General features: G+C 53.8%; 1 protein-coding gene across 1 annotated transcript; it reads right to left on the bottom strand.

Moving 5' to 3' along the window:
- Nucleotides 1–856: 856 nt before the first annotated feature.
- Nucleotides 857–1,705, bottom strand: LOC309585725 (olfactory receptor 14J1-like; the record flags this gene model as incomplete). Its single annotated transcript, XM_082303617.1, has 1 exon — nucleotides 857–1,705. One exon carries the CDS (start codon nucleotides 1,703–1,705, stop codon nucleotides 857–859), a length of 849 nt encoding a protein of 282 aa, XP_082159743.1.
- Nucleotides 1,706–15,309: the final 13,604 nt, after the last annotated feature.

Raw genomic sequence — 15,309 nt, 5'->3', positions numbered from 1 at the left:
GCAGTGCCAGGACACTGCTGCCTGCCCCCCCTGCACACTCCCCCCTGCCCCTGGGCACTGGGGTTTGCTTTGCCAGGGCATTCCTGGGGCACATTCCTGACAGCAGCTCTGGAGGAGAGCAAAGCCTTCCTGCCCTGCCCCCAGGAGATGCCCTTTGCTGATGGAGCTGCTGTGCTGGAGCCCGGCTGTGTCCCAGCAGTGCCCGTGGCCTGTCCCTGCCTGTGCTCACAGCACGGACACGCAGCAGGACAGTGACCGAGCTGCCCGAGCACTCCGGCCTTGCACCCTCAGAAGGGCTGGGAAAGGGAGTGTGGAGCTGGGAAGAGCAGAGGTGGGAAGAGGCTGGGCCATTGTCCCTGGCCGTGCTGCTGTGCTGGGAGTCTCTTCCCTCCAGCTCTGCCCACAGGCACTGCCCCTGCAGAGCCAGAGAAGGGCTGAGGAACAAACCTTGGACACAAAGGTCAGGACAGCCCCTTGTTTTGATTCAAATGCACAGGGAAGAAGCCTCCTGAAAGTCTTTGTGTTTCAAAAGAAAGGTAGATGTTCATGCAGAAATGCAAGGAGTAGTACTACAGTACTTTATAAAAAGCAGAATAACACCAGAAAAAGAATAAGAAAAAGCACCAATGAAAATATGGACAAAGAGGAAAAAGAGGCCAAGATTGTAAAGAGTTACATTCTGAAGGTTCTGGAGCAGAAAAGAGAGAGTTTATTGCTTCTGAGAAGCATCCTAGTCATCATTTTCCTCGCATGGCAGAAGGAAATAGAAAGATTTTAACTTGTGAAAAGTATCCAGTCCTCACTTTCCTCAGGGCATCCCTGAGCTCCTGGTTCCTCAGGCTGTAGATGAGGGGGTTCAGGGCTGGAGGCACCACCGAGTACAGAACTGACACTGCCACATCCAGGGATGGGAGGAGATGGAGGGGGGCTTCAGGTGGGCAAACATAACAGTGCTGAGGAACAGAGAGAGCATGGCCAGGTGAGGGAGGCACGTGGAAAAGGCTTTGTGCCGGCCCTGCTCAGAGGGGATCCTCAGCACAGCCCTGAAGATCTGCACATAGGAGAAAACAATGAACACAAAACAGCCAAACACCAAACAGGCACTGACAGTGATGAGCCCAAGTTCCCTGAGGTGGCAGTGTGAGCAGGAGAGCTTGAGGATGTGTGGGATTTCACAGAAGAACTGGCCCAGGGCATTGCCCTGGCCCAGGGGCAGGGAAAATGTATTGGCCGTGTGCAGGAGAGCGTAGAGAAAGGCACTGGCCCAGGCAGCTGCTGCCATGTGGGCACAAGCTCTGCTGCCCAGGAGGGTCCCGTAGTGCAGGGCTTTGCAGATGGACACGTAGCGCTCGTAGCACATGATGGTGAGGAAGAAATCCTCTGCTGAGAGGAAGAACAGAAAGAAAAACACGTGAGCAGCACATGCTGAGTAGGAGATGTGGCTGGTGCCCCAGAGGGAATTGTGCATGGCCTTGGGGACAGTGGTGCAGATGGAGCCCAGGTCGGTGAGGGCCAGGCTGAGCAGGAAGAAGAACATGGGGCTGTGCAGGTGCTGGCCGCAGGCTCCGGCGCTGATGATGAGGCCGCTGCCCAGGAGGGCAGCCAGGGAGATGCCCAGGAAGAGGCAGAAGTGCAGGAGCTGCAGCTGCCGCGTGTCTGCCAATGCCAGCAGGAGGAAGGGGCTGATGGAGCTGCTGTTGCACATTTTGAGCCTCTGGCCATGGAGTGCTGTTGAAGGAGGAGACAGTGAGGAGTCAGGGGAGACTTTGCTGAGCAATGTCCAAGCTCTTTCTCCTGGCCCTGCCCCCCAGTTTTCCTTTTCTCAGAGCCCTTCCCTCAGCCCCGTGCCTGGAGCTCTGCTGGGATCTGGCCCCATTGCTGTGACGAGCAGGGGCTGTGCCCATGGACAGCGAGGAGTCAGCTCTGCTCTGCTTCAGCGGGGACATGGGAATGGGGACAGGGGCCAGTCCGGGGGCTGGACTCCATCAGCCCAAAGTGCTCCTGAGGCAGAGGAGCTGGGCAGCATCTCCTGTGCCAGGGCTAAGGAACGGTGACGGCCAAAGGCACTTTGAGAGGGTTTCCTGCCGTGCCCAGGGAGAGCAGAGAGCTGTGCAAGGCAAGAGCATTGGCTGTAACTCAGAGAAGGGTGAGGGGAGCTGCTCTGTCCCTCCATCTGTCCCCAGCTGCCCCTCCTGAGATCGAGGGCAGTCACTGTGTTCCCCTGAAAATCAGCCTGGCACAGCTGAGAGCAGAGGGACCCACAGCAGAGCAAAGTGGCTCAGCCTTTCTCAGAGTCTCAGCCCCACTGCTGGCCAAGGACACTCCCGGCCCCAGTGTCCCCTGGAAGGCAGCTCACAGCTGGGATGGCATCCCGAGGGCACAGCGAGGGTCCTGTCCATGGCCCTGCTGGAGGAGAGCCGGCTCATTGCCAGCCTCCCAGCCCGGCGTGCCCAGAGCTCCCGGGGCACAGGGAGCTGGGACACCCCATTGCTGTGCTCAGCCTGCACAGGAGGAGCCCCAGGGCTGGGCCTGAGCCTGCAGCTGGAGCTGCCATTCCCAGAGAGCCCCTGAGCAGCGCCAGGAGCAGCTGAGCAGGGCAAGGAGAGAGAGCCGGGCCCTGAGGAAAAGCCTTTCCCTGCGCAGCGCTGCCCAGCCCCTCCCGGGCAGCACCAGGGCAGGACAGTCGCCCTCAGGCCCCGGGCAGCAGGAACGGGCCCGCGGCCGCAGAGATGCCCTTCATCTCTGGTGCTGCTCTGCCGGCCCAGGAGGGCACCGAGGGCCCCGAGCCCCCGGGCTGAGGGCCCCGAGCCCCCGGGCTGAGGGCTGTGCTGGCTGCGAGGGGACACCGGGGCTGCGCTGCTCAGGGCGGTGTCTGCACTGCAGGGCAGGCCCGGCAGCTGCCACAGCTCCCCTCAGCAGGGCTGCCCTCAGCGCTGCCTCCCTCCCTCCCTGCCCACGGCTCTGCTGCTGGAGCTGTCCCAGCCGGGAGCTGCTCCTGCGGCCCGGGCTCCGTCCCTGCCGCTGCTGCCGGAGCCCAGCCCAGCCCCTGGGCCAGCCCTGCCCGGCAGCCGCTCGGGGCTGCGGGGATTAAAGAGCAGCTCCCCCGGGCCTGGGCACCATGGAAAGGTGATGCTGGCTGGATCTGGAGGCCGCGGAGGTGCAGGCACTTGCTGAGGCTCCCAGGAATCCTCAGTGGGATGGTTTAAGAGCCTCAGCCCCTGCTCCACCTGCACAGCTGAGTTTCCATTCCCACCAAGCTGAGCCTGGGAAAAGTGGGAGCACAAACTGAGGAAAGCAGAGACTCAAGCAGGAATCTCCTGCCCTGAATGTGCTCATGAAAATCCCCTCAGGAATGAGCTGGGCATGAGCTGGAGCTCTGAGCAGCCCTGGCCCCCACAGCAGCCTCTCCACAGCAGCAGGACCTGCCCTGCAGGAGTCACTCCTTGCAGCCACAGCTCCCGTGCACCGCCCATGGGGAGCTGCCAGGCAGGCTGAGAGCTGCCCCTGGCAGGTGGCAGATGCCCTGGCCTGGCAAAAAGCCCTCAGGGCTGCAGGAGCTGCTCTGCAGGACAGCCCTGGGCACCCCTGGCTGCTGCCCACCTTCACAGCCTGCAGCCGGCCCTGGCAGCAGGAGCCGTCCTGCCCTGTCCCTCTGACGGTGCCCAGGGCAGCCCCGCTCTGCAGCACATCCTCCCCCAAGGCAGGAACGGCAGCAGAGCCATCCTCACAGCCATGGCAGCCGTGCCATGGGCCAGCTCTAGAGGATCCCTGCAGCCAGAGACTCACTGTGTCCCACGCTGGGAAGGTTTCTCCAGGAATGAGTTCAGAGCTGCCCTCCCAGCTGCTTTAGCCAGCTCTCTGCTCACTCCTGCCAGGTACCTGCAGGCAGTGCCCTCAGCCCTGCTGGGCTGGCAGAGGAGCTGCTCCTCAGCAGAGCTGCCTCTTTGAAGCTCTCCTTGGTTGCCAGGAGCTTGAGAGTTCCCTCTGTGCCAGGAGCCCAGCCCAGCTCAGCAGCACAGCAGCAGCACAAGGATTTTAATGACCCTCTCGGGCCTTTGGTGTTGTTCACATCAGACTCAGTCCCTCAGAGTGTCTTCAAAAAACTTCTCAAGAACTCAAAGTCAGATTCGAAGTCCAAAGTTTCTTTAACTTTTAATGGGTCCCAGTGAGGGACACGACTCACGTGAAAGTGTCCCCAGGTTCCAGTGAGAGCAGAACTCTGGAGGCAGCGATGGCAGGGGGGGACAAGCAAGGGAAAGGTGTCTCTGGTGCTGAGCAAAGCTGGCTGTGTTCCATGAGTGCAAAGGGCCAAGGCCTGAGCCCCAGCCCCTGGCAAGGCAGATCCTGTCCCTCCCTCAGTGCTCAGGGCTCTTGCCGGGGCACTGGGATGTGGGGATGGGCAGTGCCCAGGGCAGCACCATGGGGCGGCCCCTGCCAGGCTGCTGGGCAGGGACAAGGAGGCCCTGAGGCCCCAGGGCTGCAGGGGTCACTTGTCCCCTCCTGGCCTCAGGGCCAGGGCCAGCAGCCGTGGCCAAAGGGCTGCACAAGTTGGCTCTGTCAGGGCCTTGCAGCTGCTGCCCATCCCTCTGCCCTCTGCAGCCCAGGCTGTCCCACGGTGTCCCTGCCCTGCGCCTCTGTCCCTGCAGGCTGTCCTCATCCCCCCGGCTGCCCCACCTGGCTGGCCCCTTCCTTTGCTGGCAGCTCTGCGTCCTGCCTGCCTCTGCCTGGGCACACAAAGCCTTGGGCTGCTCCAGACTCCTTCTGGGGGACGTGTTGCAGCCCAGCCCTGCCTGGGAGGGAAATTCCTTTCTCCTGGTGTCCACTCTGGGCCTCCCCAGCTGCCCTGTCACAAAGGCCCCTCGGTTCTTTGGGGCCAGCAGTGCCACAGTGGCCCCTTGGTTCCATGGAACGCCACAGGGTCACAATGGTCCCCTTGGTGCCACCAGCCCTGCAGGGTCACAACGGCCCCTGGGTTCCACGAGGCCACGCAGGGTCACAGTGGTCTCCAGAGGAAGGGCAGCACCGAGCCCCAGGGATTCAGGGCAGATGAGCTACAGCCACCAGAGGCCAAGGCCAGCCACATCTGTCTGTCCTGGCAGGTTTGTCTGGGAGCAACCCTTGGATATTGGGAATTTGGGAGGTGGAATCCCAATTTTGGCCATGAGCACCTTGTTGAGAAGGATGGGTTTATTCCACATGAAAGAAAAGCACAAAGTCCAAGAGTTTTGTAGAAGATGAGAGGTGGCCACCATGGGCGAGAGCAGCCAGACCTGTCTCTCATGGCAGCTTTTGTCTGGGAGCAATCCTTGGACAGACAGAATTTGGGAGGTAAATCTCAGTTTTGGCCATGGGAGCCTGGATGGGAAGGACGGTTCTCTTCCTTAGGAAGGAAAGCACGGAGCCCCAGGAGCCCCAGGGCTCCTGAGGCAGCCCCTGCTGCCCCGGGAGGGAGTTTGGGGAGGGGGCAGAGGGGGTGCGCAGCCCCCGCCGGGGGATGACCCCGGCCCAGCGCCCTTCGTTCAGCACCGAGCTGGGCTTGGGGCCGCAGGAGGAAGAGGCCGATGGGAAGCAGATCCTGCAGGGGGGACAGGGCTTGGGCTCAGGGCAAGGTCCTGCCCTGCACACCTGGCTCAGGTGTGAGCCTGCCCCGGGAAGGGAGCGGGACATTGCCATCCCCACGGATCAGGGCTGGGAGCAGCGCTGGGAGCACGGACATGGAAATCCTGGGAGCCACTGGGACCGCCCTGGGGGGGTGAATGATCCCCCCCAGCACCTTTCCAGGCCGCCCTGCGAGCTGAGAAATGCTCGCTGGGCCTCGGCCTTGGCCAAGAGCCCCCGGGCTCAGCTGCTCTGAGCTCAGGCGCTGCCGGCTCCCGCAGCCCGCCCAGGGCCGCCCTGCCCGTGCCGGGGCTGTGCTGGAATTCTCTGCTGCTGCTGGGCCACTCGGGGGCTCTGGCCCAGCAGGAAAGGTGACCCTGAGCCAGGAGCTTTCCTTGGCCGCAGCAAAGCCTCGGCACGGAAAGACCTTCCCAGCGCTGGGCCCTGGGCCGGGAGGGATTGTGCCACCACAGCTGTCCCTCTATTTCTTCTGCCAGGCAGCTTTAGCACATGAAAAGCGGAGAAGCCAGAGCTGCCTCTCAGCTTTCCGCAGTCCTGCAGAGGAATCCTGTGTGGGAAGCAGCCTTGGCCAGGCCGTCCTTGGAAGAGCTCTTCAATGATCAATGAGGTGGGCACTCCCTGTCCATGTGGAGCTTCCAGGTGGAAAAGGCTGCTCTGAGCAGGCGGCTCCAAGGGCAGAGAAAGGAGGGTCTCGAGCACTGGATCTGTGCCAGTGCCACAGCCCTGGGCAGCAGCCACCGAGCCCCGGCGGCACAGAGGGCACAGCAAGAGGGACAAAAGCAGTCATCAAGGGCAGAGACTGGGAAGGGCGAGAGCTGGGAGCAGGAACAGCTGCTCCATTGCACTCTTGGAGAAAGCTCTTGGCTGTTTCAAAGCGCTGAAAGGCGTGAAGGGCACAGAGGAGGCCACAGCAGCTTTGGGCCCAGCTCTGAGCACGGCCAGCACGGCCTGGGCACTGCGGGCGGCTGGGACAAGGCCATGAAATCCCACATCTGGCCTTGTTTGGGGCTGTATGGTCAAAGGCAGCTGCCTTGGCTCCTCCTTGAGCCCTGACCAGGCTTAGGAGGAAGCCAAGAGGAGGATGAAAGCAGATGTTCCTGCACTAGAAGTGCTGTCAGTTTGTTTCTCCAGCACTGTCAAAGCTGGGCCCTCTCCCAGCGGGGTTGGAGCCTCAGCTGTGGCTGGAGGCAGCTGCAGGAATTCCCAGTGTCCGCGAGTGGCTCTCCAGTCCTTGGCTGGGACAGCTTCCCCCAGCTGATGGGTGGCTCTGGGTGATGCTAAAGTCTGAGGGGAACTGGGGCTGCATCTTGGTTAATCACTGCAGGCAATCTTTGGCAGGGATGACTGGGGGCATTGCTGAGCTGCTCCTGCTGTGATTCTTTGCTAATGATTATGTGTTTGCTGAGCTTATGCTTTTGTGACTTTTTGCAGATTTGCATTTTATAAATGGCACAACCCCTTCAGTTGGTGTCTGTGCCTTTGGTGCTGACCCTGCCCACCAGCAAAACAGGGCCCCATCCTGCCTGAGTGTTACCTGGGAAGAGAAAACCCCTCACTCCAAATGTCCCCCCTTCCTCCTTGTTCCCCCCACTTTATACCCTGGCCATGATGTCCTGTGGTCTGGGATATGCCTGGGGTCAGTTGGGGTCAGCTATCCTGGCTGTGACCCCTGCCAAGCTGCCCCGCACCCCCAGCCCCTCGCCAGCGTGGCCGGACGAGGGGCAGGAAAGGCCTTGGCTCTGTGCAAGCTGAGCAAGAACAAAACCATCTCAGTGTGAGCAACGCTGTGCTCAGCACAGAGCCAAACACAGCCCCAGAGAAAGGGCTGGCAAGGAAATTCCCTGTGGCCCAGCCCACAGCAGCACCCCATGGCCACCCAGCATCACCACGGCTCCACGGGTTCCTTTCCATGGCCCCGGCCCTGGCCACGGGACCTTGGGCTGGTGGCCACGGCAGCCGCCTGTGGCCCAGGGCTGCGTGCCCGTGTCCATGGCAGCAGTGCCCGGCCACGGGCCCTGAGTGCAGGTGACCGTGCCAATGCCCATGGCAGCGGGGCCAAGCGTTGGTGTCCGTGGCACCAAAGTGAGGAACGGGTCCCTGTGGCCGCTGCCGTGGCACCTGAGGGCATCAGCGAGTGTCACTGCAATTGTAGCTGGCACCAGCCCGGCACCGCTCTGTCCTGAGGGCTGCCATGGCAGCCGAGGGCAGCCACAGCTCTGCGGGCAAGTGGCCACGGAGCCTGACTGCAGCAATGGGGCCTGGGGGGGTTTCCAAGGGCACTGGAACTGCTGAGGGTTGCCATGGCATCCAACCCCCTGGGATGTCACACAGCCACCCTGGGATGTCACAACCACTCAGTGATGTCACAACCACTCAGTGATGTCATAGTCTGCTCTATGATGTCAGAGCTCTGCCCTGTGATATCACAGCCATGTCTGCGATGTCACAGCTCACTCTGTGATGTCACACAGCCACCCTGTGATGTCATAGCCACTCTCTGATGTCACAGCACCACTCTCTGATGTCACAGCATCACTCTGTGATGTCATGGAGCTGTTCCATGATGTCACAGTAGGCTCTCTGATGTCATACAGCCACCCTGTGATGTCACAACCCACTCTGTGATGTCACAGCCTCTTCTGGGATGTCACCCGACCCCTCTGTGATGTCACACAAGCACCCTGTGATGTCACAGAACTATCTGTGATGTCACATGTGAGAAATGAGACAACTCTTAAAAAGATTAATTCATTGAAAACAGAAAAATTGAAAAATTACAGAAATTAGAAAAATATAAAAATTTGAGATCCTATGGCTCGGTAGATGGTATGCCCCAGGAGCGCAGGGATTTGAGATCTTCTGGCTGAGACAGCACTAGACCTCAGGTAGAGAAAAAGAAAGACTTGCAGTGCTGGACTGGCTTTTGGCTGGTCCAAAAGTAAAAAAATTACTAAAGGCTCCATAAAAGGAGTAAGGCTTTGAATGCCCAGCACCGACATCTACCACAGACAGCCTGCAGAGAAAAAGAGAGGAAAGGGTCCCCACCTCCCTGCCTCGCTGTTTTTATAGTGTCTTTGCTCCGCCCCTATCCACCCACAGCCCGCCCACAGCCCGCCCACAGCCCGCCCCTTTGGTCCAAAGCGATTGGTGCTTTCCCTTTGATGGATCATCTCCATCCACCAATGGCTCATTGCTGCCAGAGGGGTGGTACTAGTTGAGACAAGGGGGCTAAAATGCCCCCACCAAAACCCAGGTTGCCGTGGAGCTTGCCCCCAGGGCAACAGCTATGGGCTAAAAATAGCTGCTGGCTGTTAGAACTGGGATTTTTGGCCTTGGAACCAAATGCAAGTAAAAACACCTAAAAAAAGTATTAAAATACATCCAACACATCTCAAAACACCTGCAAAAGTACACAGCAAACACAGGAAAGACAACTCCCACAGTGCACAAGTGGCCCGAAGCCTGAAAAGGGAGCAAGCTGGTGATCTCTAACTGGGGAATTTCCAACTGGGAAGGGTGAACTCTCCCAATAAACCACCCTGAACAATTGAAAACACTGATAATGGAACTGGATTTTTGTACCTGGGCTAATGGGTTAATTTTAAGATTCAATCTAAAAATATTTAACTCAAAATTAATTAATTAAAGCACTTAATATGCAAAGACCAAGCACAAATAGGGATTTCATGTATGACATCACAACTCTGCACTGTGATGTCACACCAGCACCCTGTGATGTCACAGCCTCCTCTGTGATGTCACAATTGTTCTGTGATGTCATAGTCTGCTAGATGATGTCTGACCTCAGACCTGTGATGTCAGGACCCAATCTGTGATGTCACAGCACCACTCTGTGATGTCACAGAGCTGCTCCATGATGTCACAGTAGACTCTGTGATGTCATACAGCCACCCTGGGATGTCACAACCCACTCTGTGATGTCACAGCCTGTTCTGGGATGGCCCAGCCCTCTCTGTGATGTCACACCAATACCCTGTGATGTCACAACCCACGCTGTGATGTCACAGCCTACTCTGCGATGGCCCAGCCCTCTCTGTGATGTCACACCAATACCCTGTGATGTCACAGCCCACTCTGTGATGTCACACAGCCCCTTTCTGACATCACAGCTGCTCTGTGGGTCTGTGACACAGGCACAGAGGTGTTCCCAAAACTTCAGTGAAACAAAACCTCCTCAGCACCAGCGCAGCACGAAGCAGCAGCATTCTTTATTGGGCCGGATGCACGAGGGGAGAGCCCCTCCCAAAGCCGTGGGTGCCGAGTTCAGGAATGTTCCTGTTTGCAGACTGTGCTTCACAGACACATTCCCAGATTGTCCCACCAGAAACACACACACGATCATCATTGCCCCAAAATCATTGCAGATTTCCCCCACCCCTTTGCACATCCCTTCTTCGGCCCTGGGGGTCTCTTTGGGGGTCCCTGCTGGTCGCTGACCCCAAAGCCAGCCCTGACTGCCCGGTGAACTGGTGAAAGTTGGCACACCTGGGCTGGTTGCTGCCCACAGAATCAGCCTTGGGCGGGTCTATGGCCAGTGGCTTTTGGAGAAGAAGCATTGTATGAACCCACCAGGTGCAAACGGTTTTTCATCTGGCAAATTTCCCCCCCTTGGAGGGCTGTGAAGCTTCTCTTCCCTTCAAGCCTTCAGAAGCCTCGCTCTGCTCCTTTACTCACACCCCACGAGTTCCTCAGCTGCTTTCACAGCCATGTTCTTTACACAGCTCAAAGCAAGTGTCATAAGCACAAGTAGTGCTGTGATCCCAGTTAGACTTTGCAAAAGTGACACCAGCCATCAGTCAGGGAAAATCCAAGTCCTCTAAATATTTTATCCAAACAGTTACTGTCTAACCCTCCCCTTAATTCCCTGCTGGATGCAGCAACCAATTTTATCCTCTCTACCCGATCATCCAACCCAGCATCACATTTGGAATGTGCACACAACAAGTGTTGCTGTTTCAGTTCAAGAATCCACACACTCCCTGTCCATGTAGCAGCAATAGGGCTAAAGCCAATCTGCTCTGGAAGGTCATTTTAGCTGGGGCTGGCAATTGTTCCTTTGTTTCAGCAAACCCCAAAGGAGCTGCATTCACTGAAGTTCCCATTTGCAGAGCCCAATGGTGTGGGGCTGGTCTGTTCCTAAAGGCAGATCTTTGCGGAGCAGAGATGGATTCTAAAATCCATCCCGCTGGAGTTCCCGCACTGGGATGTTTCCCAGTTCCATCCCCTTTAACCTTTCCCCACAGTCGGGTTCCCGGTGGTGACTCCTTGCACGAGGGACGGAACGTTCATACCCCCAGTGTCCGTGGTGCTCCTGATTCTCCCAGGGCAAACGTGTGCTCCAAATTCCATCCCTTCCCACCCATCCTGGGGCTCCTAAGGATCTGACCGTGTCCTGCTGACACTCTGTGCCTCTCCAAGGCTCCTTGTTTGTTGGCTCAGCCCACGTGTCCCTGAGAAAGGCAGAATCATTTCTACAAACACAGCCCAGCCTCAGAGCCTGGGCCACAGCCAGGAGCCGCTGGACCTCAGCATTCCAAACAGCTCAAGTGTCTGTCCCAGGGCAATCCCACTTTTCCTTGGTCCTGGCATCCTTTGGCCTTGACCTTGTTAAATCTGGATATTTTATACCCACCTCTAAGGGGTCCTGTGGGAGGCCTGGGCTCCCTGCCCAGCCCAGACACCCCTGAACTGGCTGGAAACATTCCCAGTGTCCTGTCTGAGGGCCATTCCAGACTGCTGGAATTTGACAGCCCCAGGGGGTATCAGTGCAATCTGTCAGCTGATCAATATTTCCTGAGGTAATTTCCAGATCTGGTTTGGAAATGTTACAATTCTCAGCACTATTGTTCTGAGGTGTCCATGGTAAGGAATATTCTCCTTCCATCCCTGTCCAGGTGCCCTGGGTGCTCTTTCCTTCCCACACGCGTTCCCAGATTTTTGTCAAATTGCTGACTGAAGCTCCCCATGGCACTGGATTTTCTGCAGAGGTTGGTGTTGGCAAACAAGCTGTTACAGGGGTTACATTCTGTCATCTGCCAACATCTCGCACTGACTTTGAAAACCGCATTTCCCTTCCCAGAAGTCAGGAACATCATTTCGATTATTATTATAAATACACAATTTTGATCATCTCCATCTAGATCCAATAAATAGTATCCCCTTAGAAAATCATATGCAATACCTAAAACAATAGGATTTATGTAAAACCCCAAACCCCACGGTGTCAGTCAGTCTTGTTTCTGCTGTGTTTAATGTGGGCTCGCTGGTTTTACCCACATGTGATGAACCCCGAGTTGGATTCCTTCTACCTTGAGTGCAGGGTAGGTTACCAGGAGGACTTGAGATGGTCCCTTCCACTTTGGCTGGATTGTTCCAGAATTCCAGGTTCTGGTGCACACCACATCTCCTGGTTGGAAAGGATGCACAGGCGAGTCCAGCCCCAATGATCTGTTGAGAACCATGCACCTTTTAAGGCTTACAAGAGTTAGGCCCAGTGCTATTAAATATTCATTTCTGCAAAACTTCTGAGCCTTCCCTTGTCTTGTTGGTGCCACATGGGAAAGCTTCTGGCCATCCAGAAAAAGGATCCATCAATGCCAAAATGTGCCAGTGCCCCTTCTGCCTGGGCACTTCTGCAAAATCAGTTGGCCAAAATCACCTGGTGATTCCCATTTAACGAGCCCTGGAGGCAGCCTTCTTCCTTCAAAACCAATCCCATCTTTCTCAACAACTGATCCATTATTTTTTGCCATTTTTCTGCTTACTAGATGCCTTTGTAAACTGGCCACCAGATTCTCCATTTCCTCATGTGGTTCCTGATGTTTTAGTTCCGTTCTACATTAATTGTGGAGCTACAATTACCTGCCCACACGGGGTTACCAATCACCTGCTGGGATTTTCCGTAGCTGCTGCTCCTGCTGGGGCTGACTGCCTGTCCTGATCACTGGAATCTGGTTGTTGTTGCAGAACATTCCAGTTTTTGCTAGGTATTAGTGCAAGGAGAGCTTTTGCAGCCCCCTCTTGAGCTGCTTGGTCAGCCAATGGATTCCCTGGATTACCTGGGGAGTCTCCAAACCCATGGGCTTTACAAGGGCACCAGGGCCACTTCTTTTGGCTTTGGCACACTCTGCAGTAGGGGACTGATTTCTTTTTGTGCTCACTGGAGACCTCTGTGCCCTTTCCTTCCATGTGGCTCCCTGGGCGTGTATTATTGCAAACCCAGAGTTCAAATCAGTCCATATGGTCACCCTTTGTCCTTCAGGGATTTCTAGGCAAGGTCATTCATTCTGCTTTTTGTGCTGCTCTGTTCAAAGCTAAAGCCTGGCCTTCTAGGACCTGGCTCGAGGTTGCCACTGCACACCCAGCTGCCCGTTTCCCATCCGCACCACGCTGCTCCCACCAGGGTGCAGGGCCAGTGCTGGCTCCTGCATGGGATTGCTCTCGAGGTCCCAGAGTCTGCCAGAACACACTTGTTCCATGCATCCCAGGCAGTCATGGCACAAAGACTCCAAGCCTTCTCTTAGAAGGGACTCCAACACTTCCCTGTTCCCACCTTGGGGACCTTGAACCAAACCCTGCAAAGCTTTTGCTGCACCTTACAGGCAGGTCAACAGTTTACACCTTGAAAGGAAAAGGGAAAGGAAAAGGAAAAGGAAAAGGGAAAGGGAAAGGGAAAGGAAAAGGAAAAGGAAAAGGAAAAGGAAAAGGAAAAGGAAAAGGAAAAGGAAAAGGTGCCTTGATCTGAGCAGGGCTCTTTCTCTGATTTCCTTTGGAGCAGGGATCAAAGGCTCTCCCCAGAATCCTTCCGTGCTGCCTGCAGGTGCTGCCATCCCTCAGATGTGTTGGAATTCCAGAGGATGAGGCCACGGGGTGTCCCAATGGTGCCTTGGTTCCATGGCCCCGCAGTGTAACCATGGTGTCCTTGGCTCTGCAGTGGCACAATGGACCCTTCATTCCATGAGGCCCCACAGTGTGGCAATGGTCCCTTGAGTCCAGGAGGCCCCACAAGGTCCCAATGGTCCCTTGGTTCCGTGGCCCCGCACTCTCACAATGCTCTCCTTGGCTGCACAAGGTCCCGCAGTGGCACAAGGGTTTCATTTTCTCCTGGATTTCTTTTAGCTTGCTTTCTTTCTTCATTCTTTCATCTTTTTTCTTTCTTTTTCCTATTTTTTCGTTGCTTTCTTCTTTCTTTCTTTCTTTCTTTCTTTCTTTCTTTCTTTCTTTCTTTCTTTCTTTCTTTCTTTCTTTCTTTCTTTCTTTCTCTTTCTTTCTTTCTTTCTTTCTTTCTTCTTTCTTTTATTTTTTCTTGTGTCTTTCTTTTTTTTCTTTTCTCTTTCTTTTTTGCTTCTTTCCTCTTTTTTTTTTAAAGTTTTTTTGTTTCACATTACTTAGTCTTTCTTTCTTCTTCTCTTTTTCTTCACTTTTAAAATTTTCTGGTTGATTTCTTTTCGTTTTCTTTCCTTCTTTTTTCTTTCCTTCATTTTTTTACCTTTTTTCTTTTTCTTGTCTTTGTTGCTTTCTGTTTTTCATCTTTCTTTCTTTTTCTGCTTTCTTTGGTTCTCTTGTTCTTTTATTTTTTCTCATGTCTTTCTTTCTGTCATTTTCTTTCTTCCTTGTTTCTTTCTTCTTTTTTTGACTTTTCTTAACATTTATTTTATTGCTGGTTTCATGTTTTCAGTCTTTCTTTTTTTTCTTCCTTTCCTTCTTTCATTTTTATTACCTTCTTGCTTTTTTCTTTATTTCTTCATTTTTCAATATTTCTCTTGGTTCTTTAATTGTTTCTTACTGCTTTCTTCATTTTATTTTTTCATTTTTCTTCTTGGTCTCACATTATTGAGTCTTTCCTTTATCTTTTACTTTCCTTTGCTTTTTAAATTTTCGTGTTGATTTCTTTTAGCTTGCTTTCTTCATACTTCACTCTTTTATCTTTTTTTCTTTCTTTTAAATTTTTTTTTGTTGCTTTGTGTCTTCCTTCTTTCTCTTTTGGCTTTCTTTCTGTTCTTCTTTTGTTTTTTTCTTGTGTCTTTCTGTTCTTTTTTTCTTTCTTCCTTGCTTCTTTCTTTCTTCTTTGTTTTTCTTTTCCTTTTATTTTTCTGTTGGTTTCATGTTATGTACTCTTGCTTTCTTTGTTTATTTCTTTGTTTCTTTCTTCTTTTCTAATTTCTTCACTTTTTTCATTTTCTTGTTAATTTTTCTTTTCTTTCACTTTCTTTCTTTCCTCTTTTCTTCCTTTCTTTCATTTTTATTATCTTTTTGCTTCCTTGCTTCATTTTTTTAATGATTTTTCTTTTCTTTTTAAATAATTTTTCCTTGTTGGTTTCATGTTATTTAGTCTTGCTTTCTTTCTAATTCTTTTCTTTTTTAATCACTTTCATTTCCTTTTTTATATGTCTTTTGATCTTCTTCCTTTCTTCTTTTCTTTTTTTTCATTTTTATTATATCTTTCTTGCTTCCTTCCTTCATTTTTAATTTTTTTCTTCTTTTTTCTTTTTTATTATTTCTTGTTGCTCTCTTTCCTTCTTTCTTTTTTTCTTTCTTCTATTTTTCTTTTCTTCCTTCCTTTCCTTGTTCCTTCCTTCCTTCCTTCCTTCCTTCCTTGCCCAATTCTCACCCCACTTAAGGGGTGCAAAGCAGCAGGACCCCCTCCCAATTGGGATCCCCTCACCCTCC

This window comes from Coloeus monedula (assembly GCF_965178545.1).
Source record: "Coloeus monedula genome assembly, contig: HAP1_SCAFFOLD_167, whole genome shotgun sequence".
NCBI lineage: Eukaryota > Metazoa > Chordata > Aves > Passeriformes > Corvidae > Coloeus > Coloeus monedula.
Note: the sequence above shows the minus strand (reverse complement) of the source record. Positions and strands in the feature narration are given on the sequence as shown.